The following is a 26,492-nucleotide window of genomic DNA, read 5'->3' as shown; positions in this document are numbered from 1 at the left end:
GCAACAGAAAGAAATTCACTTTCGGGTAGAAGCTACGCTTCCATAGCGTACTGAACATTACGTGTTTAAAAAAAGTTAGTTTAAGGCATTCATTTTTTATTCAAGCACTATCTAGCACAATAAAAATTACACAAAACTCTCTTACTATTTATACATGTGCAAAACACTCCCTACTTCTACTTCAGCTTCTAAGCAGCACTAAAATCCAATTGCGTTCTCTGAAATTCTTTAATATCACAGGTCACCACAAGCTATAATTCCCCTCTCGGGTTTCTCGGCCGGCTCCCGGTATCCCACGCCGTCCCTGGAACTCCCACAAAAATGCCACCACTGAAGCAGCACATGGGGAACAGGTGGAGCTCCCTCCAGCCCTGCTTGCGCCCTGATCCCACCCCGCCAGCCAATCCGCTGGGCACGGATATGGATGTGGCCATACAAGGGCCGGCTGCTCAAGGTCGGAGCCCGCTATCCCTCCCAGTCCTTCCTGACAAGTCAGGCTGCCAGTTCTCTACACTTTGATATCAGTAGGGAAAATGTTGACACTGTGTAATCTGCATTGTGCTTAACCCCTGCAACCCACGGAATGCTTGAAATAGAACCCAAATAGGTACTTAACAGGGTGCTCAGCACAGTGTGCAAGACATTTAGAAGCTGTGTTTAGGTATTATATAGAAAGAATTTGCAAGAAATGCACAGCAGACAGTGCTGAACTTCTGTCTAGTTCCTAAGAGGTTAGTGCAACTTTAAGTATTGCAGCATGGGACTTTCATTAATGCCCCTTTTTATAAAACAACTATGTGAAAATGTGAGTGTAACGCTGGGACTCATCCTCAGGGATGGGCCTGATGATATGCTCACAGCTCCAATACAAAGGAACGGGCTCAGAAAATACAGAAAGGCATCCTTCCTCTGGGCCAGCAGCTATTTTTATTTTCGATAACAATGGGGTTAACTCCGTTTGACTCATGAGGAAGGAAAATGCTCAGTATCTCCCAGTTAAGATTCTGGAAACCTTCACTCCAGATGGGGTTCCTGTCATTGTGGAAGGATTTAAGGCACGGTGTGCTGTTACAGATAATATGTCTGGGTCTGATATCCCGAGCTCTGTCTCTTTATTGCTGAAACACGCACTGTCACTTTGAGGACCTAACCATAAAAAGACTGCTACTTTATCACTGCGCCATAACAGAACGGTGAAACCTTCCTGCTTCGCGGCTGTACTAACAAGAGGAATGCTGTCAGCTGTTCACAGAGTCAGGCGAAGCCTACGCAGCACAGCGCGGCGCGATAAGGGGCCCTGCCCACGGCGCACAGGGACGGCTGCTGGGAACAGGGCCATGGGACAGAGCTGAATTCCACTCCGAGGGCTAACCTCACCCTTCGTGGACCTTACAGCTATAGCTACATTCTGTCGTTTCTCCGATGACTGCAAATAACTCGGCATACCTTTGTCCTTCCAGCACTTGAAGGAGCTTTGTTTATCGATGCTTTGTTAAGCTACGGGACACAAGGGGGAATGGCTTTAAACTAAAAGAAGGGAGATTTAGGTTAGAGGTCAGGTGGAAATTCATTACTCAGAAGGTGGTGAGGCGCTGGCACTGCTGCCCAGATAGCTGTGCGTGCTCCATCCCTGGAGGTACCCAAGGCTGGGCTGGATGGGGCTCTGAGCAGCCCGAGCTGATGGGGGCAGCCAGCTCATGATGGGGATGGCTGGGTGATCCTTACAGTCCCTTCCAACCCAACCATTCTATGATTCTGCGTCATTTCCGAGACAAATAAAGATCCAAATTTCACAAACTCTGAAGATGAAAGAAATTCCTCTAACAGTTTAATTTTTCTGCCATGATACACAAACATTTTTGTAGACAAAAAAAAAAAAAAAAAAGAGAGTTCTTGCAGTTGAGGCTAATACAGAACAAACTTTCTTACTAGAGGGAAAAAAGAACACTGACTTCCAAGTTTTGCTATTCAATGCTCACTCCAATTGCCTTCTTGTGTTAAGTCTTATTTTCCAGATGATTTAAGGCAATGTGTAGCTTTTGGAGTTAATCTGTATTACTTTCCACTTCCTCTAAGACTTATCCAAAACTACTGGCAATTGTTCCAGCATGTTTGCCAATGTGCTGCACTGTGTCCTCAGTGACTGACACTCTGCAGCTTTGATGTTAGACCCGATGAGCTAACTGAGGAAAGAATTGATTTTTCTCAGAAAAATCACTAAAGTAAGTGCTGAGAGGAACCACAGCAGGTATGAAATCCTTTTAAAAAAGAACCAAGCGACGTCGCTGCTACATGTGAAGTCACTACACAAACGCTCCTGGCAGCTGTGGTAACTCGCATACTGCAGAACGGCCCAGAAACTTTAGACTCTTTTTGTGGCACTGCGTAAGACTGAGATAAACAAAATTATTATTTTATATTAATACATGTTTTGGTTTGTTTATTGAACGGCAGAGCTTGGTAAATGCTGTATGAGAAAGGCTGGGCTAGTTACGGAGGACTGAAGTACTACTCAAGCACACAGCACACTGTTCTCCTGACCTTCCCTACACATTGCAGTCATTTTAATTGCACTGCATTTTGCCTGTGCAAGAAGCATTTAAAGAACAGGAGACCTTCTCACAAAACAAGTGACAAACAATTAGTTTCTCTCTGCAATTCGACACATTCTACTTTAATTGCTAGTGCAAAGGGAACAGAAATACGATAGCTATGTATGGTGTGACCCATGAGGAAGCAAGGATGATATTAAACCAGCACAGTGTAACTATCTTCTGTCACACAAACTTACACTGGCTCAAAATACTGGTCATCAGCAATTCTGGAAAGCAGAAACAGAACTGCCAGGTACAGATTACTGCTACCCGAGGCAGAGTTAAATGACAACATCCAACCGTCCTCCTCTGCAGGAAAGATAACAGGCTTTGTGTCCAACTCTGGAAGGATGTGTTGCTAATGGTTAAAAAGCACAAGCAGCTTGTTTTGTGCTCTCACATGGTTAAAAGGGCAAGAATGCTGATAGCAGTCATCTGGGCTCCTCACCAGCTCCCTTGGCACAACTGTAGAGGACTTGCTCGTATTCACTGTAACCTCAGGAAATAATATTTTTTTGCCTTAAAAGGCAAAAGTAGGAGGACATGAAATGTAAAGTGCATTATGAAGCAGGAATGTTAGCTCATTCAAAGTCCTCGCTGTTTGGTTCTCATAGCCTACTGATGTTACACAAGTTGGGAAAAGGTTGTTGCTACCAGCACTGCTCCGAATCAAGACAAAAGCTCGATTTCTGCAATTTCTACTGGTGCTGGGTTGGCTTTTTTTTTGTTTCATCTGAAAGCATGAGAAAAAACATTTCCAAAATTTTACTAAGACTGAAATGAAAAAGATTTTATTTCCTTTAGAAAAGGCAACCCTTCCAGATAAAAACAGTGGCTAGCTCTGTTTCTGCTGTTCCAGACTGGGCTTGGAAAAGATGTGAGGCAGTACAAAGTTGGAATAAACACTTAAAAAAAAAAATCCAAGTGTAAGTATTCCTTAGGCATGAAGTAATGGAAGAGACACCACTAGCACTTCTAAATATTACTGCTGCCTTAGTAAGCATGTACACCATGGTTATCAAAGGATAACCAACTGAACAGTGTCCTGATACTCCAGAGAGCTGCCATGCAATAGCAGAGGGAGAGAAGATGCTGCTGCATCAAATTCCAAAGGCTTCTCATTCACAATGTGACCATCACACACTCACACAGTGCCTTTGCAGGGCAGAGGGGACTGAGCAAAACTCTACCACCTGCAATGGGAATAACCACGAGATCCAGAGGCACAACACTGTACAACTGCAGCTTCACAACAATGAAACACAGATACCAGTAGTGTTAGCCCAAGTTGCATTAACGTCTTTCCTACTGAGGTTCAAAAACCAACAAAAATCATAAAGAGAGAGATCCAAGGATAACTGAGCTACTCAGCTGTAGCGTATCCCTTAGGATCAGCCTCCTGTTCCACCTCTGCAGAAAATTACAGAGATCATGCTTTACAGTCGTTTGTCCAAGATTAATGGAATCACTGAAATGTCCGAGGGTACAGTTGATACAATGACATCAACAAGTGACTGCCACAGAAAGTGTGCGATCCTGGACAAAAGTATTAAGCCAACTCAGACTTCTGCTGGAGCCTGCAGGAAGCCATTTTCTTCTGCACTAAAACGATGGAGAGTTCTCCTCGGCCATGCTACAACTTACTTTTGCTTGTTGCCAGTGCTCATAGCAGGAATGAGCTGGTGTACCAATGCAGGGGCTGAGCACCAGAGATACCGAGTAGGCAGCGGTACTGGCCCGGCCTTTCTGGCAGCTGTAGACCACTGTCTGATAACAACATCCTCCTCAAAAACCCCACCTTTTTCTGAGATACTCCTACACAAAGGAAAAAGAAAAACACGGCACTCACAGCCCCGGACTCCCACCCAGTTTTCATTCTTATTATGTGAAACATCAGCAGGAGGAAAAAAAGGGCAAATTCCTTTCAGGCAGTTCACCCCCCTTCCCACAGAGCAGAGAACTACACGTATGGCTGCAGCGCTGACACACAGCAAAATGTCACAATGAAAGCACGACGATCCCTTTGTTATTTGCTCCCTGTTACATGCTAAAAACTAGGCTGAATTTCTTCCATTATAACACAGAACATTTCACTCCTATCACCCTGAATAATAGCACTGCGCTTCATCCCTTACATACATCATTTCTCCCTTATTATGAGGAGCATTTTTAGTAACAGGAAGCTATTTATAGTTTCTAAGCTTCCTGCAGGTCACTTCAGTCTCAGAAGCAGCATCGTTTCTGTTTCTTTTCTCCCAAGTAACGACATGGCTCCATAAATGCCAAGCTTGACCCTGCAATATCAGATGCATAAATTCTGCTGCTGTCTAAAATACAGCAGGACCAAAGTTTACAAGTAGTGCAAGCGAGCAGCCAGAGAAAAACACATAACTCATCTTAGTAACAGTGTTTTGTGTAGGAAGCTCATCAATGCTATTTCTGTAGGCTTTAATTTCTGTTTTTTTTAAGTAATACGGACTGGATTTCATGCACTGTTTACAGATTTTGTAGATTTTCCACAGGTTCTATTAATATTCTCAACTTTAACTACTAAGCATCTGCAGATGTCATCATGAAGCTGTTTTCCTTCCCCGTGAGTTAAAAGGCTGCTTAGGTTCAGCCTAATGCTTTTCTTTTCACTATCCCTGCCAGACACTTTGCATTTTCCTATGCTAGCAGTCAGAATTTTGCATACTAGTCATAGCCACAAGTACACATATGAAGCAAAACAGCAGAGTAAAGCTATAGAGCACGCAGTGCCCAGTTCTCAAAACTTCAGTGCAATGCATAAAAGGTTAAATCAGATTATGATGGACATTTGCACAGCTAGGCAACTTGGACAGCTTAACTTCCCAATGAACAAGGTTCCACCAAGCTTTCTGGTGGGCTCCTCAACCTAACTGAGGTATATTAAGTCAGAGCTTTGGGCTAAGTTACATACTGCTTTCCATGCTTGTGCTCAATGAGTAGTAGTAATACAAGATGAAAAAAATAAGTAAATAATTGATGTTTTGCAAAGATATCTAAAGATATCTAAATAATAAGAACTGTGAGTACAGCACATCTTGATAAGTTCTGCCACAATTACTATACTCCTCGGCCAAATGTTATGTTAGGAAAACGTTTAGTATTACTTACTTTGTGGTTAAAAAGAAAAAACAAGCAGAATTGAGAAGCGTGCAGAATGGTGGGCCATAAAACAAGAGGGAGAGCCCTTTAGGTAATGCTCTGTTAAGTTCAGTTTTAGGCAAAGGTATTCAACCATTTACAGATGCTGAATGTTCATGACTTGAAATTTTTATCAGTGTCCTTGTTATATTCCACTCTCAGAAAAGACAGGGCCTTGTTTCAAATGCTGGAGCACTTCCAGTATCTGGCAAATTTTAACACGCATCCTTAGCTTGCCAAACATGAAAGCTAGCTGTCAAATTCCTCCAAGATATGATAAAGATGGCACTCAGGATTCAAACTCTCGTTTATATAAAATAACACATACAAAAGGTTTTCAGACTTCTAGCTTGAACCATCTTTGCTGTGAAATGTTATTTTAAATAGATAAACCACCAGCAATTACTGCAGAACAGTTTTATCTTCTGTAAGATCCACTTCAGAACATCATACAATGCATGGGAGTAGTGATGAAGGAAGTGCTGCTCTCCTACTTACAATTTCTGAGAAACTTTCAGTAAGCTGTGGGCTTCCCAATGCAGTTAGTGACCCACACAAGCAGCTGCACTGTTCATTCCCAAGTGAATTTCTTGGGGCTTAAAATGGTCAGTACTCCAGCAGTACTGACAATGCCGTTTCCCCAGAGAAAACGAAGCCAAGCTCTGTCTGACACTTGACACATTTGTCTTTCACTTTCTATACAACTTAATTGATCATTAGACCATATATTACTGAGCAGTTTTTCCTTTTACTTGAAGTACAGAAAGCACCTTCAACTAGAATTTTCAATTAGAGAGTAATCAATGGACCATCTAAGTCAATCTTATTACTAAAAACAAAGGACAAAGCAAACCTACGTACATATTCAAGAAGCAGAAACAATTCAGTAACTCACAAATTAAACATATTCTATAATCTTTTCAACAAACAAAAGCAATAGTAAGAGTACAGTTCTACCCGTAAGACAGTTCAAAAGAGCACTCACCTGTATTTTATGGTACATAAATGTTGTTTTCAGTCCTTACTAACTGACAGGATGTATATGTACACACACATCCTCTCCTGTGTACCTTTCCATAAATATAAAATGGTTAAAACATAAAATCAGCAACAGTAGCATCGGACTGAATGCCTCCTTCCAGCAACAGCACATTGCAGATAAGCCATATGGAGCATGAAAAGTTGTTCAATCTAACAACTCAGCTGCATAACACACTTCATGATCTTTCAGAAATTCTTTCGTAAAAATATTATTTGCTATTCTGCTTGCTAAACTTGCTTAGTGGTTCGCTAAGAAAAATCTAACTCTCATTACAATTCATTGATATAAAAAGAATGGAAGTGGGATTCTTACAGTCAACCGGCCTATGCAATAATGCCAGATTGCCACTCCAAGCATTTCATGTGCTATTTCTCCTTACAACTTCAGAAGTAGAAAGGATAACAGAAAGCATTTCAAACTCTTGGCACACTTCAGATAATTTAGTATTATCAAACCAGAAACCTGAAAAGGGGGGGTAGGGATGCAAAAAGGTCATAGGTCTGTACCACCACAAATGAAGTATCTGCACAGCTGATACAGGAAAGTTACCGAGCAGAACACACCAGCTGAAAGAACGAATAGCAAGCCTCCTGTTCAGATGAGCTGAGAACATTACAGCTTAGATGGGCCACACTGCTATTAGCAAAACACCTGGCTTTGTGACAGAGCAAGCCACAATCTCCATCACATGACTACAATTTCTTCATCACACCTACATGCTGGGGTATGCAACAGGGAGGTTATATGAAAGACTGAAGACCTAGAGCAATTTTTCTTGGAAGTCAGCATCTCTCAGCCCTCTACTGCAGAAACAACATCAGTTTAAGGTCCAAACATGAAAATCACTAAAACAGTACGTATTAGAAACTGAACTCCAAAAGAAAATTGGTAGTGAAGTGTCCTACAGCAGACACACTCCTTCCTCTGAGTGCTACAACACTGTTTGTTGAACATCAGTGACTAAGACATTGGCATTTCTGCTGTCTCTTCTGCAAGGTGGTTAATTCAGAGGCAGAAGACATTATCAAACCACTACATTCATGAGCTTGAAAGTCAAAACCCAGGCTTACTTTAACTCTCCACTGAAATCAGGAGTATCTTCAGAAAGATTAGTTTTTAACCTTGTTGTAGTTCCAGAAGATGCAATGTTCTGGGATCTGTACTTTGCAAGTACAGCTTGCCCAAATTCACTCTCGATTAACAGATGCCATAGTCCCCAGTTGGAAAATCGCAAAGTAAAAATATGCTCTTCTAACTGTCAGTGTAAAATTCCAAATCTTGCAACAGCACACAGGCTGCAGAATAAATCAGACCAGCAAAGCTTGAAGAACTCGTTAATACAAGGAAGATAATTATATCTTTGTATGATTGCCTGCTTGAACACCAGTATCAGTGAGGAGTAAGAAGTTGCTGGTTTTCTTGGAGGGAAACTCCAATCCCATTTAACACAATGTCACCAGAACACCAAAACCAACAGCTGATCTTTGATATGCATTTCTAGTGCAGCGCTGTGTGATCTGGGCATTGTGTGCCTGCCCTGTGTACGTTATAGAAACAAAAATGTTCTTCTAACACACTGCAAAGCAGCCGGGAAACAACACCATCAACAGCAACACCAAAAAAGAACTCTCATAATTGGAACTTCCCTGAATATTCTCAGGTTATTTGCAAACATCCAAAACACCTTAGAATTTTTCCAGATGCCATTTCAACACAGCTGCTCTTCAGATTTTCAATCAAGCTACGCTGTATATATATACTAACCAAATAAAATCAGGAAGAATACAATTCACAGTTGATACTAAAATACCTCCTATGATTTCAATCGCTGACCTTAAAAAAGGAAATCCAGTAAGCAGTGCACATTAGTTATATATTATTTATGCTCAAGCACACTAGCTCTGTATTGAGACTGAAACAAAATGTACTTCTTTTAACCCTGTAGAACTAAGCTTAATCATTGGTTTAGACACAAGGAAAGCAGAGTTTTAGGTTATTTGGTGGCGAGCCAAAACTTCTGTAAGAAGTTAAGCCTAACCCACTTCCTTCATGTCTAATATATAAAGAATTGCCAGAAACAAAATGACATTGACTGGGAACAAAAACTTTTCTGTAGCACTGTCAGCTTTCTTAAAGTCACTAAGAGTCTGTCTTTTCTATTTATTTTTTTTTTAATTATGTCAGTGTTGCTCACCAGGATGCCCAAAGCAACGTCCGCAGAGCTAACAAAGAACGAAGAGAATATTTTACTTTTAAAGCAGAACAAGTCTATCAGATGCAAGATAGACAAACCCTGAGAACAAGCAAGTAAAAAAAAAAAAAAAGAAAGACTTTTGGGATTAAGTGCTGAACTTCATTTCCCAAATACGGGAGGTGGCAATGAAAGCAAGAGAACAACACCCGCTGGTAGGCAGCAACTGTCTGCTCAGCACAGAAAACAGCTATCCTCTGTCCCTGCGCTCACAGCATTTGGTACATTGGCAGTATTGAAAACGTTTCAAAGAATGTGCTTCTTCCTGAACCCCGTGTGGAAAATGAAGCCCCAAAGCGTACCCTGCTTACAAGTCAGGTTTACAGTGGATGCTTCCACTACAGAGAAATAGACTCAAGTCACCATACAAAGACTTTTATATATGCAAGTTTCACAGTCATTCCTCTTCCAAAGCACTTCAGCTTTTATGCATTTTCTCTCTTTAAGCTAAAAGTAATTTAGTCCTTCACCATACAGAAATCCTCCTTGAGATTTAAGATGTCTCAGAGGCATTTGTGTGCCGCCTCAAAGAATTCAAAATGTTATTTATGCAGTATAATTACATTTACATAATTGTTTAGCAAATCAGGTCCAATAATGCCTACATTTCCTCAGCATCCTGAACAGATTATCAAGCCATTTCCTCACTCAACTGAAACCATTTTGAAGCTCCTTAATTCTTTTAAATGCTTACCAGTTGCTGCTACAGTGCGGTCAAAGTTATGTGGAGACCAAAACAAGTGCTCCAAACAATAGCAACACATGACAGCAATACTCAGAGCACTGGCATTTATTCACAGCTTCTCATCCTCCTTGCCCCATACCTTGGGGTTTTTTGTTTTGTTTTGTTTACTTCAGGTAAACTTACTTTAGCCCACTTCTGGCAGCTCTCCGTCTATCAGATATGAAGGAATGGGAAGTGATACAAACTAACCGAGCACTGTCGGTCTTCCTACAATCGACAACGCGTGTAATTCAACATTCAAGGTATCACTTCTCAGCACTATCTTCCCTTTAAAAGGCTGTAAATTTTGAAATTTAACCCCCCTTAGCCATCAGTTTCAATTTGCCAAGGAAGCTTGCTGGAGAGCATTTTCTTCTCTTCCTTTTTAAAAATTTACCATGTAACTTCTCTTATGAAACACTTCAAAGGAAAACACTTCTGAAGGAACTCATTCAATTTCCAGCATCTTCATTCTTAGCTTTTAATGCCAATACAGAAGCCCAAATTACGTGCCAAATACATATCTAGATATCTACACATCAGGTATACAGCAAAGTGTGAAAACTATCAAGAAAGGAAATAAGATCAATTAATTGAAGGTCTTTTTCATCTAATTTTGCATCTGCACATGTGCAGCCATGTATATTTACATATAATTCTCAGATCTTCATTTTAACACCAAGTTCATCCAAATTTTAAAAGAAACTATGAACCAAATGAAAGGTGCTACCAAAATACAACAGTGTTCAAGGTTAAACTGCTGCTCTATATGAGACAACAAGAACAGTTCAAAAAACACATTGCTCATCAAAAGCCTGGAAAAGAAGCAACACTGGGTAGGTGGGAAGAACTGGATTAAAAATAAAAAAAAGCTTTAGGTTTATAAACACAGCATTTCAACACCAGCTTTTCTGTTTATGCTCTCCACACGTGTCTCTTGGCATATGCTCCATCTGGCTGCGGAGATACATCTGCTTCTTTATGCTGCAGGCTCTACAAGTGCAGATGAGCTCTACGCACATACTCCAACTATGATCTGACAATCAAATCCCTGACACTAAGCATGTCTGTGACTAGAGAACATGGATTGCTCCTACAATAGCTCATCATTAGCATTTTGTGAAGAGGCAGTGAAACAGGAATTCCAGTTTGGTATTATAATGCAAGACAATGCACTGAATACAGCTTCTGCAAGATTGACGTGGCATATTTACACTACTCTAAGTAGCAGCAGGTACACTGAACCTGCATTCTGCTTCGCTTCCATTGAAAATATGACATGACCACTATCACACCAAGTCATGGCAGACATTACTTTCTATTTGAGTGAGCATTTCCTGTGCTAAGATATTTAGTTAAACATTCAGAGCTTGCTCTAAGTTACCCCAAACCCATGACTATTCCAATACTGCAGTCTTTTCACAAGAATGTGCACGTTTACAGTAATTACATGATGTAGCTTAGGACAGATTGCTTTTAATACTTTTTTTTTTGTTGTTAATCAAATCATTGCATATTTCAAGGACTGCTGTCAACCTGGTGTACAGCCTAAGCCTTACGCTGCACTTCACCATATAACAGCAAAGCTATACAGTGCAGAGGATCACTGACACTATCCAAAATTCTCATGGGCGCAGATGGCAAATGGGAAAACAGGTCATTTTTCAGAAGACTTCTTAAAATTGTATCATTTCAATTTGATGAGTTGATACAATAGAACATACAAAGCCAACACAGCCCAATGTAAGTTAAATTAACCCTGGTTTGCTGCATCACTCAAGGAACATCAAAATGCCAAAGACAGAAAGACAGAAGTCAAGCTGATAAAGTAAGAAGAGCCTGTCTTCAACCCTGACTCCTGCACTGGAAAAGAGGGTAGAGACACTGCTTTATGAGGTCCTCTTGAGGGACAGAAGGACACAACCCAGAAGGATTACCCACTGTGTGCATCCAACCCAATAGCTTCATGTTTCTGCTGCCCTCTTTTTTATGTTTTAATAAAAATATGAAAAGTAAGAGGAGTTTTTCATTTGTATACATTATTTATATATTTTATATGCAGCCCAAGACAATTCCTCTTCACTCAGTGTGGCCTAGGCAACCCAAAAACTGGACACGTGCTCTAAACAATCTGCAATACTCACAGAGTATCTTGAGTAGCAACAGAACCACAAGGATCAAGACCAATAATCATCAATATCTCCTACGAATTAGGATGGAGTTTAACTGCTTGCTCATTGCCTTGCTTTCCTTTAGATCAAATATGTCCTACAAACTAGACATTAATCAGCTTTGAAGGGTATCTGTTACAACATTATTTCCCTTATTTTAGAATCATCAAATGGCCATGAATGAACCATCCTCAGGTAAACTGCTGATAGTCAGAAAACCCAACTTATAATAAAACACAGACTTCCCATTCCACCTATTCAAATGTCTATGATTCTGCCACGACAGCTGAAAAAAATACTCCTCAGACCTCTATCAAGCTATCAAAGAAAAAAAGTCAAAGCAAAAACCATGGAAGGACCAACAGAACTGGTATATGACAACAACAGAGCATCTGTATCTACAGTACCACGCATAATGAAAGACATAAGGGTGCAGGGAACACATTAAAAAAAATAATCTAGTGTTCACTTAAGACATCAGTGCTCATCCTCCTACTATGTTTTCACACAAACGTTCCAGCAGCAAGAAGATACCAAGCTCTGGGCATATCAAAGCAATTCCTATGCCAACATTGAACAGGAGGCAACCACAAGGGGAAGATGTCTCATCGATTCCATTTAATCACTCACAATACTGCCATCCACACAGTGCTGAAAATAAGTAACTGGCCTGCATCACATTAACTTCCTTCTCTACCACAGCAACCAAACTCCTGTCATTCCCAGTGGGTCAAGACTAGTTTTGCAGTGAGACTAGAACACAACAAACATTACCTGTCATATTCAAGGACATAACGGAACTACTAAATGTTAACCAGACACACATCAGCTATAACTATTTATTCTGAATTGATTTAGTAAGTTCTTCTGTGATATGTATGGGCTATAAATGTATTTCTGAGTAGGCACAACAAAAAGAAGCCCCTTTGTGTTACCTTTCAGAACATTTCTAAGAATCTGGAGCTAAGATTTGACTCCTCTCTCAGACTGAAGAACTTCGTATTTATTTCTATTCTTTCCTTTCTAGGACAAGATCAGAGAGTGAACAGATGCGTTTTGGAGAGAGGCATTTCTAATTCAAACTCTCATTCTTCAACTACAGTAATATCTCAAATATCATGGAATAACACAATAAACCTACAGAAGCAATGTTATAAGGAATCTCTAGATGAGTCCTTGCATATTCCCCCAGAATAGAAATGATATATGCACTTGAGTACTGATTGCACTTCTCTATGCAGCTGCCAGGGGTCAAACATTTGACATCAGTTTGGAAAAAAATACACATGTACACAAGTAGCCTGGCACAGAAATGATTTTCAAAGAGGTTCTCCCTGAAGATGTGAAGAATTGTTCCCATGAGCCACAGCACAGTGAGGCCTGCAGAACAAACATCAGTCTGCCTGCACCTCTCAAATCTGTGTCTGTCACAGGCTCATCTTGAAATAATCAGGTTTTTATCTTCCTCTTCTCTGGTTGGTTAACCCTTACTTATACTAATCCAACAATGAAGTAACATTCCTGAACTCTTCACAGCTTATGTTATCCCTCTCAATTGTACGCACAGCTGAGGACAGATGTTGGGCAGGTATCTTCCTGATCACAAAAGGCAGATAACAAAATAGCAAATAATCTTCTCAGAAAGAAAGAAGGCATTTGTTCATTTCTCATTTTTCTCAAACTGATTTTTGTTTGAAAACTTTTTTTAAGAGATCAGATGGTATCCTCCCTGTACTTGTAATCCCCTGACTATACAGTTCTTCAGCTATACAAGGCTAACCCATTATTCCCAAACCACTCCTTACAGGCAAGGCATTTGTTTGGAAGACAGCTCTGGAATTTAAATGTCAGACACCTGCTTTGGTTCATTTATAGGACTACTGCAGACACGACTCCTCTGAAACTCAGCTACAGCTGAGAAAGGCTCAAACCACAAAAAGAATCCCTGATTTCGATGCTACCTAGTTTAGAAACTAAAAAAAACTGAAAAAAAACCTGAGTCTATACTGAAAGTATAAGCACAATAAAAATAGAAGCTATGATATACTCATGCTATTTTATGATGGCAAAAGCTGTGTGCATTTTACTATATTTTAACTGACATACAAAGTAATTGGACAACAACTAATAAAGTCAATTTCCTCCACAGATTAACTTCTTTCTTTTGGCTCGACAAGAAGCAGCAAAGTCCTCAGCCGATTTGTGTGCAACACTGAACTGCTAAGTGAAAAGAGGAGGGGCAAGTTGTAATTATGTTTAAGGTGAGCTCCACTCTCCAGATATACTCTCCACTCAATTGTATTTTTTTTCCCCCATGAAATCTTAGAATCATCCACCCCTTCCCCCCAGCCCCCTGCTCCTTTTCGCTAAAAAACAATCTTCCATGCTTCTATTTCCATTATCAAATGTGATTTAAATCAAACAAGCTACCAAAATAACAGGCAGGAGGTGGAGGGCAGATGGGTTGACAACACAAATGTAAAAGTGACTTTTCCCCTCACAAAAAAAACATACTGAAAACAGCAGTTGATGTTTTATGATTAAAGTTAATAAATAGTTAGTTAAAATATCTTAAAATACTATATATTGCTCCATATTCAAAGTGTTAATGAGATAAGAACACAGCTCAACTATTCAGATTGTTACCTCAACGATATCTGAGTTGGTTCTGCTTTCATGGGGCTCGTTGTATTCTGTGTATTTAAGTAGAACTTTGTCCATATCAGTGCTGGCATACTGAAAGAGTTTGTTAGAGCTGTTAAAAATGATGAGTGCTATTTCACAGTCACAGAGTACACTCAACTCATACGCCTTCTTCATTAATCCAAACTTCCTCTTCGTAAAGGTGACCTAGAGAAAAAAAATAGATATCTATTATTTTTTTCCAAATAGCAATGTTGTGAAGGACTACAATCAAGCATTCAAGAAATATACCAGCTGAGCCTCAGCTATTCATTGCTGGTAACAAGCAGCATAACTGAACATGCGTAGAAGCTTAAGAATTGCCTATCATATTTGGGTGTCACTTACTCTATATTTAACCAAGCTAAACAGTATTTCCCACCGAGCCCTTCCTCCAGTATACACCAAGAAGAGTTAAAGTCTGTAGTAATCCCCTAACTATGTTTCCTTCTGCACAACCAACACCAGCTTTCCAGGTATTAAAGTCCTTTCTTCTGTGATGTTTAAAATTAGCCTGCCCCAGCTTTACAGCTACTCACAACCTTAGTTCTACCAAATGAGCAAACGTGCAGTACCAATGGAAGCAACACAGTTACTGTACAGAATGGTAAGAAAGGGAGCTAAGAAATATTCTTACTTGGCTACTATCATACCATGTTATCAGCTTCACTTACACTCCCAAGCTGTTTTCTGCCAATTGGGAACATCATGAAACGACCATTCTGTCCTCTTAAAACTGTTGCTTGTGGGAAAGTAAATCTATTACAGACCATCACAGAAGAATATTGGCCAAATGGGAAAAGGCAGAGACAAATCCTTACAAAAATCACCATCAGCTATGGAAAAAAGGACTTAAAAGCATGCCTTTCACAGGATTTCAGTTGGTTAAGGATGTAGGAGTATCAATGTATTTGATATCAAGTCAAATCAAGTACAGGTCTAATGCTAAGAACAATTTTCTTTAAAGGACCTTCAGTGCATTTTAGTACCTCCAAAAGGCACTTAATATACTACCAAGCTAATGTTCTGAGATCTTCTTAATAAAGATAGCACTTTCCGAGCTTTCAAGTGTTTCAGTTTGATGGAACACCTCCATCTACTCATGCCCCCACAAAGCATACGTCTCTGTGGCATGTGAGTGACCTATCTGCAAGACAGGAATTAAAGAAACAAAGAAACCAGTATTATGGGTTTCTATAGTTTATAGGACATATCTGGAAGATGGGAAAATCCTGTGTTCACACCTGAAGGCATTTTTTTCTAGAGATGAATATCTTACACACATTACTTCATTACCACCTGTAACAGAAAACACACAGCGTCATTCTCACCACATAAGAAGTCTGACAAACAGATGCAGACATACATTAACAACATAGATATACACCTTGCTAACAGTAACTATTACTAAAACAGTATTCAGAATTGTCCACCTGCCATGCAGGCAAAGGCAGTGTGGATTTGTGATTCTTTTCCAGCTATTAAACACCATCCTGGCACACCAAAACGTCTGTTGGCACACACTGCCCACAACCTTAAATGCAACTGCTAACATGGAGCACTGTTGGAACACAGGTAATAAATGTAAGCACTAATAGAAACACAGATTAATTCTATTGGTATTAGTGGATAAGGAGTGTGAGTGCATTGTGTTCAATGGCCACAATTGATGTCTGCATGCAAGCACAACTTCGTACTGCTTTCCTTCCATCTGCTGCTCATTCTCCAGTAACCGTGCTGTCAGTGCTCCATGGTATCCACTTGCTGTTCTCATCCAGCAGTATTGCATAATACTGACCAAATTGCCTATCAGCTTTAAATTTCCCTGTTTCTAAAATAAGCACAATTCTCCAAGGGGAAAGGGAAGTTTCATGTTTGAAAGTGTGCGATTTGGATCTTGTATGTTCTTTTAACCATCTGAAAGGCAGACACGGTACACGCACGATGAAAATGGACGCAGAACATACTGTTTCCAGGACAAAGACATTCCCAGTGCAAGGATGAGGCTGAGCTAAAAATAAGCCATGTTAACATGAGAAATTGCTACGATTGTTGCCAAGGCAGTACTGTGAACTACTACGGGCGTGCACCAAAGACAAAAGAATCATTTGTTTATACACGTTCAAGACCATAGATTTCATTTGTTACGTTACGAAGTCTCCTCTGTTATTTCAATTTACAGCAAAAACAATTCTCACTTCAGGCTTCCTGTGCCTCGGGTCCGACTGAAATTAAATAGGTATTAAACTATTACTTTAAAATATTCCTTACTTTCAGTTTGCTTCTAACACAAATACCATTCCACAAAAATACTGCTCTTCAACACAGAAGGGTTGGCTGTTTCTGCCTTTATTTCCACGGTGCCTATTTACCAAAAAAGATCCCACATGACATGTTCTTATTGTACAAAAGAAAATGGATGCCAAGTAACTAAGCCCAGAACATGTACCTGGCATGTAATGTACAAAGAGTGAAGATCTGTAACAAAACTGAGGACTTCTTGGTTTGGGGGAAGGGCAAGTCATTACCTTAAGAGCTGCACTACTGAAGCATTAAAATCAGGGGGAAAAAAAACCTCCCAGGGATTCTGTTGATCTAGTCTTGACCTCCTTCTGAAGAAGCTAGTTCAGAATCTCAAAGTTAATGTCAGGCAATGATCCAGTTCTTTCTACTTCTTAAAACCAATGCAAATTATGACAAAGCAGCCCTCTGTTACTTCAGCTCATCCACTACTAGTCAAATTAACCCAACATCTGAACAATTCAAGACAGTAAGAGCAAATAAGTTCTTTTAAACACCTCCATGGCTGCACAGAAGGAAGAAGAACAGCTGACTTTTTTTTTTTTTCCCCACAGATGCAGTCAGATAAATTACAACCCCAGCTCCACCTACACTCCTATTCCACACTTCTAAGAAACATTTTAAAGACCTCTAACCGCACACAGAGCCCCATGCAAGGCCTGAACAATCTGTATTCAGATACTTGTAACATTTCTATTCAACGTTTTTGAAGGTGTTTGGACGGAAGCCCCAGACTTGTGGATTTACTTCCTCCTTGTGGATCCACTTCCTCCGAAACGTTATGTTTGTGCTCAACCCACCCAAGGTGCAACTACAGCAAGTAGATCTTCCTTACCTACTTATTGCTGACAATTACAAAGCGTTAGTGAGGCAAGAAGCCAGAGGTCCAATAGGCTTCATCTTACTGGTCTGCTGCTTGTACTCTGTTTTCAGTCATCATTTCAACAAGCTGACCAAGTACAGAAGTAAGTTTTAATGGGTTGTATTTCTCCCAAATGTAGGTGGAAATCTTGCTATCCGCATATATTACAAAACAGCAGCTTTTTAAGACCACACAAAAAAGAAAAACGATGCATCTTCAATGCAGGCCAACAGCCTCCTCAATACTACTCTAATACCACTACACAAAGAAGGGCAGAGAAGGCAGAGAGTAAAGGCAGCAAGATTGAGCTCCTCTGATATCTAATTTACTGTACTTTATTCTCTTTGTCTTAATGAACATAAATGCCTGACAGCTCATTCGAGCAGATAAGACTGCTTAATTAATAACACAATGACAGTCTCAAGACAATTGTAATTCCCCGGAGTAATGGTCTACATAAAATTGTTTTGAGCTCACATACACTCTCATTAGAAATAAGATGCTTCTGATAAAACAAAAGTTCTTATTCCCACAAGTTATCCAGACCCACTACAAGCACAGTTCTATCACATTTCTATTTGTATTTACAAGCAAAAGAACACTAAGCAGAAAGACAGGACATCACTCACATATTCATCAGGGACCTACTAATCAGCTACTCATACCATCAAAAAATTCACAGAATACAAATGAACTATGCGATGTGGTTAGCAAAATAAGCCCTAACTGCACTCCTTATCCAGCTCAATGAAAAAAATTCTTCAAAGTAAATCCATATCTAATAGATATCCTATGCATCAGGGCATCCTAGTGTGTCAAAGCAGCATGTAATTGCTGCCAAAAAACACTGATCACCCATCAACCATCTCTACAAAACATGGCTCCACTGACAGAAGCTATTTTATATCTTTAAAATCTTTTTCCACAGGAAAAGGAAATGGGCAAACCTAACTCCAGTGTTAAGTTAGGGCCTAAAAGCTCTTCCTAATCACTGTGAAGCCAAAAAAACGTGCTTGCCAAAAAAATATCCGTAAGGGAAGTTAAAGTTGAATCCCCATATTTTGCTTCAGTCCATGCAGAGCAACTAAAATTTCAAACAAAAGCACTATTTCCCTACTTCTTCACGCAAAAAAAAAAAAAAAAAAGAAAAAAGAAAAAAGAGTAACGGAGTAACGATCTGAGCAATGATATGGATATATGTAAAAGGGCATTTCTAACTTCAAACATGACAAAAACAGCAAGTTTATAACTTGCTCTCCAAGCAAGTTAAAGGAGGGTAGGAAGGTGAGAATAACCAATTTCTACCTCTTCAACTTGTCTGAAGTTCCAGAGCAAGATCTGAAAGAAATGACAATTCCTCTGCTTTTACTATGTGTACTTAAGACATTTATCTACATCAAACACACAGTCGTTGTGTGATTAAAGCTGTTCAAACACAATACTTGGCTTTCTCCCAAACTCCAATAATACTTTTCTGCTATATATAGCCTTCTCAGAGTTTACACTGCTTTAAAGTGATACAGGGAGAAAAACAATCCTGATTTTGCATACAAAACAATGGGCTTTGAGCAGGCACATCAGCAGCAAGACAGTCTTATGGAATTCTATCACAACCCCAACATCAATCATTATTTTTCTGGAAAGATAAATAACATCAAGCTGGTGCTCAGCAGAAGTTTAAAAAAAAAAAAGCCAAAAGTAGGAAGGGAATAGAAAAAAAACCATTGCTATATATCCATGTTCTGCATGCATCTTGAACAGAGTGCAATTCTGGGCCCCTTTGTGATCAAAAAAGAACACAGCACTCAAGACTGTTTAGAGACCAGCAGTGAGTACAATCACAGGTGTGGAGTAAATTCTGTGTAAAGACAACTAAGCTAAGATGCTTAAGCCTGAAAACAGCTATTTAAAGAGAAAATAAGAAAGTATGACAGAGTTCCACAGAATAACAAGCAAGGCAGAGACGGACCAGACAGGGACTGACTTGTGCCTCTTTCAGAGAAGAGCTAAAAAACGAGCAGAAGCATAACTAAATATAAATGAAAAGGGCTTTCTTGAAACAACATACAACAAACCTACAGACAGTCTGAGCCAAAAAAATGTTGTAAATGCTGCAACTTTATAAGGGCTCAAAGGATGACTGAACAAGTCCACTGGGACAGGGGGGTGGAAATCCATTAATGGTTACTAAATATACGGAAACCACATCCAGCTCAGGAAATCACTGAGCTAAGAATAGTTAGAACCTGGAAGAGGATTACAGAGCAGTGTAACGTGTGCATCTCTATCCTACACAACACTGGTTATTTGTTTCAGACCATAGCTGGATAAAAGATATTGGATTAGCTGGATCTTCAGTCAGACTCACGACAACTATTCCTGAAGATCAGAAGTCATTCTGTTCAGAGCTGCATCATAAATACTTCTACTGTACTGCAGAATGGAAACAGCAGCTACACAGTGAATTTCATTTAAAGGAGCCATTGCTGGAACTTATAACAATAATATCCCCTAAAAATATGATTAAAAATCTTAAGAGATATTTCTTCCCTGTTTTCTGGTGATGTATCTGTAGACACAGGAAGACACTGAGCACCTCTAAAGGGTGAATGAAGACAACAAACGAACTTCGGTCTCCATTCATTTTTAGGATTACTGATGGCCACATTCACACACATTTCTCGGCTCTCACCTGTCTGTTCCGTTCGTCCATTATTCTCGTGATCTGTATTTTCTTTCTCCCCATTTTCAGTCTCTTCTTTCCTTTCCTTTACAATCCAGAAATATGCTAATCCAAGAAATTTCACCCTTCGGTATTTTAACACATGATACAGTTTTCTTTTACTTTGTCTTCAGCTTGAGAAGCGGTTCCTATATCTTCTTATAAACCCCTAAAAAAAAAAAAAGTGGAAAAAATTAATGATGCTTCCTCATCAGTTTTATAGTTCCTATTTTCCTAAACTAAATGACATTCTGTTTCTGTCTGAGGTTGGGGGTGTGAGGATACAACTGAACTGGGAGTGCCTTCACTTAAATATGACAGAAATCCCAGACAGAAAATGTTCTCTCAACAGAACTACTCCACAGCTACCAAGATGCCAGCAGATAATTGTGAAGTTCACACAGCTACACTCCCCACAACAGCCTGCAAGTTTCACATTTGCCAATAAATCAATCACCAGTCCAGGACTTGTTTGCATTTGGTAAACTGTTTAGGAAGATTAAGGTGCACGTGAACTTGAAAACCCAAAGTGCCTTCATGGTATTTTCATGTGGTAATAATTCATCAAATCAACGTGCTCAGCACTGACTTTTAACAAACTTCAAGTGTGTTTTCACTTTAAAAATTATCACAGCAACAAAGCAAAGCAAAAATCAACCTTCTAAGCCATATACCCACAGTGCTCAAATTAACATCAACTCAACAAAACGGGAGAAAAACTGAAAATAAATAGCCCCTAGAACATCGACTGTACACTAAAACACATACTCTGAGATTAATTAGGCACACCTCACTCAATTACCACCTACCAGTCATTAAAGCAAAAGGGTAAAAACAGCCACAACATCAGTTCATAACCTCTCCGATTTTCCAACCCAAAACATCTCCACAAATCAAGTGCTGCATATTTTAATACGGGTGTCACAATGCCAGATCCTTGAGGCCATGTGTAGAAAGTGGTGCAACCACATCACCATAAGCCAGCTAATAGGCAGAGACAGCAAGAGGCGATTAGTCACAGGCTGCACTTCACAACGCATCCCATCTACACTGGGGAAACAGCCTGCCATTCTGATGCAGCTCGGGGTTAAAAAACAGAAAAGGAAAAAAAATAAAATAAGAGGCAGAGGAACATCATGAAATGAAGGGATGTCATCTCATATTTACCTGATAGCAACAAGGGATTGTTTTGGTAAAACATAAAACGTCCAGCAGTTCTTAGAAATGCTGTTCAATGGAACTGAAGACCAAATTAATACTACGTGATGTCCGTTGGTCAAAAGGAAATGAGCTCCATGTTATACTTTACAAAACTTGACATGCATGCACTGTTGCATCCCTTGTATTTTTTCGCACACAAAAAAATAAATATTTCTTCCAAGGAGTTTCTAAACGAGTGTTAAAAGTGAGTCAAGGCCAGAGCAGGAAATGTCCACACAGCCGAGTGCAGAGCAAGCATCTGACATGAAAAACAACAGCTGGCACACAAATTTCTACTTTCTCATTGAAAACACACCAAGAATATCCACCAGACTATTAAGCTTGAATTCATAAAACATGCAGACTTCAGTCAGCTGCCTCTTTCTCTTAAAAAAGATTCACCCCATGTCCGATTACATCAAATTTAGTTCTGCAAAAGTCCTGTCGCATTCCTTGAACAAAGCTAATAAAAGGGTCTCTCTGAGCAGCTATTTAAAATTTTGTATGGCTTTATTTTTTAAGACACCACACATGACTGAAATAGCTGTCTGAGTACATACAGAATTAGCAGACTCCTGCGTCTGCTCTGTAAAAGCAGCCATCAACACAGCCAGTACCTGAGAGCTGATATCCACAGACTCTGAATGATACAAGGCAGCCAACTGTTGTCTTCATCCATCACATCAGTCCTGATTTCCACTGTATCTTCCTTCAGGTACCTTGGCTCAAAACTAAACACCACCACCCCCATCAATCTCTTCTTACGCATTTCTGGCCAGCAATGCTGTACTCCTTCCCACCCTCTCCATTTCTCTCTGCTCTTCCTGAAACACGAGGACCAGCAACACACACCTTATACAAGGTAAGAGATCTATAAACATTTGCAATCATTTCCCATAAATGAAAATAAAACTGTTGCAGCTTTATTTTCGCTCCTGGTTATCAGCAGAACTGACACCAGTCTCTCTGTGCTACGTGACTGCATCAAAAACGTACCCAGCAGTTCTTACTTTGCCAAGTCGTGCCTCTATTGCAAACACACCTTAAGTCACAAAGCCTCTTCATTCAGATCATCAACACATTTTTGCCCAAGTAAAGCTAGAAGGATCAATGCACATTTATTTCCAAATGTAAACATGAAACTAATATTAAAACACCGTTTGAAAGGTGAAGTTATACTTCCTTAGCTGACAGAACCAAATTACAAACACCACAAACAGCTTTCCATCTACTTGCACATAGAAGTCAAATCTTTTTTGGTAAGAATGTCACATTCTATTAAACCAAATGGTAAGAGTAAGGGGAAAAAAAGAAGGAAAAAAAGCCCACGTGCCTCAAAATAAGCTTGAAGCAGAAAACAATGCTGGCTCACAGTTACAGCAAGAAAAATTGAGGCTGGTAGCTGTCTAAGTACAAGCCTCTGTTATTATATAAAAGTAACATTTATTCACATTTTCTGGATTGACTCTTTCCTCAATCCATCCTCTGGATTGATTCTTTTTCCACACATATGGAAACGTCCCATTAAATAATGAAAGACATCAGAACCACATGCAGAAATCTACCTTCGTGGCTGCGTATTTTCAGCAACTCAGATCAGTTCATTTATTCTCAAGATTGCTTACAGTTTCATAAATAGCGGAAGAGATACAACTTTAAAGCAAGGAAACTGTATCTGACCTACTTACAAAGCTTCTTTCAAGGGTTCAGTGGAAACAAATTACATCTGTGCAGAACTCTACAAGGCCTTGAAGCTTTCTGGCAGAACAGGTTAGGAAAAACTGTGTCAGAATTATAATCCTTCCATTTATTTTCCTTTTATTTCCCTCTGTTTCTCTTTGTTTTCCCGGGCTTCCATTTTCCCCATCATGGTTACAGGTTACATCTGACAGCCACATCAGCTCATGCACTGCAATGCACGTGAAGGAATGGAAGTCATGGGGTCAGACAGCCTTCGTGGTATCTCCCAGAGACCTTCACCACATGGATCTGTACACATCCATCTTGCATTGCTGAGCCTCGCCTGGGGGTTACTAAATAGGAAAGTAATGCTGGCCAAACCAACGTCCTTTTGTAGTCCTAGAGAAGCCAGTGCTGGGTATTTTTGTAGATCTGGTTGTTCTACCTCAAAGCACGATCTGATAAGGACAGATGCACAACCAATTCAAGGCTGAGCAGCCCATCCATTCATAATTCTAATTCTCTGCATGCTCAACAAGGACACAACCAGAATACATTCACACACGCATGACTACGAAGATGAGGCCCATCACCAGCTTGACTGTTACACCTTAGCAGAGCAGACAACACAAAGCATCTCATTCTTCTGTACTGCCTACAGACATTGAGGTGTCCTCCTCCCCTCCCCCCCCCCCCCCCCAGCTCCAAAGGGAAACCAGGAGCCAAAGAACACCTTCACCAAGATCATTAATCACAAGTTTGAAGGCTGTATGGAGGACAACAGCATGGTCTAACCCCTGAAAACAAGACTGCCAATTGCCACTGATCTCTCACTTCTTGCTGTGCAGCAATATTAGGAAATGCATGTGTTTTCCATCCTCTGTTTTAGTCATTCTAGATCCAGCACAGCCTTAGAGTCAGTCAGACCAACTCCAAGGTCCTCAGCCAGCAAGCGATACACAAGTATTGTTACAGAACAATAAACCAAGCCCCAGCCAAAAGAACATTTTTTCAAGTGGGACAACATAAAAAACAGGAAGCCATGCACAATTCTTTATTGATACTCTTTATGTGTGATAAAGCACTTGTTTCTTTCAGCTGCACAGAACACCACACATGGAAGTATCAATGTGTTTCTCATTAGAACATTTAAATCATCTCCTAAGAGTGGATATTAAATTCAGTAATTAAAACATTAATTCTGTGATGATCTTCTTATTTGTAAGTTACACAGCTTTTTCAATCAACTTTGCAAGACTTATGAGAAAAATCTCAGAGCACTCCATAAAAACAGCCTTACTGAAGAACTGCAAGTCCTGAATATCAAACACTGCCTGTCTCTCAACGTGGACTCTTCTGCCACTTCTTTTTAAGCAGCAGAATGTCCTGCCTAAAACAAAGCTGAATAACCACATCTTCTTGTGAGCATAGCTACAAAGTTCTGAACTGCATGACAAATGGACTGGGATTAGGACACTGCTTTCCAAACAAGTCTTATTACCCCAAAAGCACACGTTTTTTTTTTTTAAGGAGGATTCTCCTCAGCTGGGTGACCAAAGAGATTTCAGGAACCATCAGCACCAGCTCCAAGAAGAGCAGCAGTGTCCAGGATCAGGGACAGCCAGGAGTTCTGCTGCCACCAGTTAATCACAATTAGATGGGTTCACATTGACACTAAACTCAGTGCCCAAACGTTGTTCACACTGGTACACTGTTAGAAGCTTTCTTGGCCTGCTGAAGTCCAGAAAACATGCAGCATTCTATTCTGAACGTTTACTCTCCAGAAGCAGAACAGCCATACCAAGCTACCTGCAGAAACACACATCTCAACTATGTATTTTCTTCACATGACGTTAAATTCTACCTTCTCATTCCCATTTCTTTAAAGCTATCCTAATGATTCAGGCATCATCACCTTAAAAAGCACTTTCACGAGCACCAAACCATGGGCAATCAAAGGGTTTTTCCTCACCTTACAATAAGAGAACAAAATACAGTTTCCAATGGCCATATTTGCCAACTAGCACAGAGCTTTATTCTGGTTAGAAGAACCCTTTCCCAAGGAATTTTCTTCAGGCTCATTGGTGCACTCTTAGAAAGCACTGTTACATCCCACTAAGTCAGATCATGGCTATAGGGAAAGAAACAACAAAGTTCCCTCTGGGAATTCTATTTCCAAAAGTCTTCATGTTGCACCAGTTACCCACCAGTATCCAAAGACACTCAGACTTTAATTACTGCTATCCTGGCCCGTTACTTTTTCCATTTCAACTTAAGTTCACAGATGAGATGAATATAAATAACCTTATTTCTTTGCTTTTTGTTTTTCAAATAAGCAAATACTCCAAAACCAACTGACACTTGTGGTTGGTAGAGGTATCATATCTCACTGTCTCTAAGTTCTCAGCAGTGCCCCTGCCCCCCACACCACACCTACACTAATCACAATGGAAATCAGAGCAAACAGGACTCTGGGCAGTGACTGAAGGAGGTGGACAGAAGATGGTTTCACAGTTACAACCACTGACCTGTCCTGAAGTCTTACCTTCAATGAGTCAGATTTCTGTGAAATTCTAGACAAGCTGCATTGCCATTTTTTTCATGTATAGTCACTCACTATTTCCATCATTCCACAGATGCTGACCTTGAAATGCTCTTTCAAATGGCATTAAACTGTAAAAGCTGTATTTATTTCAGTTTTCTTCTGCAAATGCCAAATAAACAACTCTCCATTTAAGAAAAAGTGTCCGTACTTGGTGTACTAAAGCTGGCCGGTGTACAACTAGCACTGTTCCCAAAGGTAAGACAGAAACCACAGCAGATTTTTCCTCAGTTTGCATGTATATAAAAGGCATTTGACTGCCCATGCTTTAGTTTTCTTCTACTGGAAACCAACCTAGATGGTAAGTTGCGAGCTAAACTTATTTAACACTTATTAACTCACTCAGAAACCATTGTGACGTTGTGATTTGCAGCAAGACCTGTAAAGCTAAGCTCAGCACAGTTCTGATTGCCCATCAGTGACTCAACTTCCAATAATTCACTTTTCCTTTTCACAGGAGGAAGAGTGCCCACTCTGCCTACAGAGCACAAAC

At 40.0% G+C, this 26,492-nt stretch overlaps 1 protein-coding gene across 6 annotated transcripts in view; it reads right to left on the bottom strand.

Moving 5' to 3' along the window:
* The window catches only part of MEF2A (myocyte enhancer factor 2A), a 50,368-nt gene extending 29,664 nt beyond the window's left edge, over positions 1-20,704 (bottom strand). For all 6 annotated transcript variants that reach the window (XM_042875851.1, XM_042875854.1, XM_042875849.1 and 3 more), the window contains exons 1-2: positions 20,488-20,704; positions 14,597-14,800 (exon numbers count right to left, since the gene is read on the bottom strand). In XM_042875851.1, coding sequence (XP_042731785.1) covers positions 14,597-14,800; positions 20,488-20,541 — 258 coding nt within the window. In that variant the 5' untranslated portion in view covers positions 20,542-20,704. The remainder of the gene's footprint in view (positions 1-14,596; positions 14,801-20,487) is intronic.
* Positions 20,705-26,492: the final 5,788 nt, after the last annotated feature.

This window comes from Lagopus leucura, unplaced genomic scaffold (genome assembly GCF_019238085.1).
Source record: "Lagopus leucura isolate 7727_CA_CO unplaced genomic scaffold, USGS_WTPT01 Super-Scaffold_100015, whole genome shotgun sequence".
NCBI classification, from domain to species: domain Eukaryota; kingdom Metazoa; phylum Chordata; class Aves; order Galliformes; family Phasianidae; genus Lagopus; species Lagopus leucura.
The sequence above is the reverse complement of the archived record's forward strand: the minus strand, read 5'-3'. Positions and strand labels throughout refer to the sequence as shown.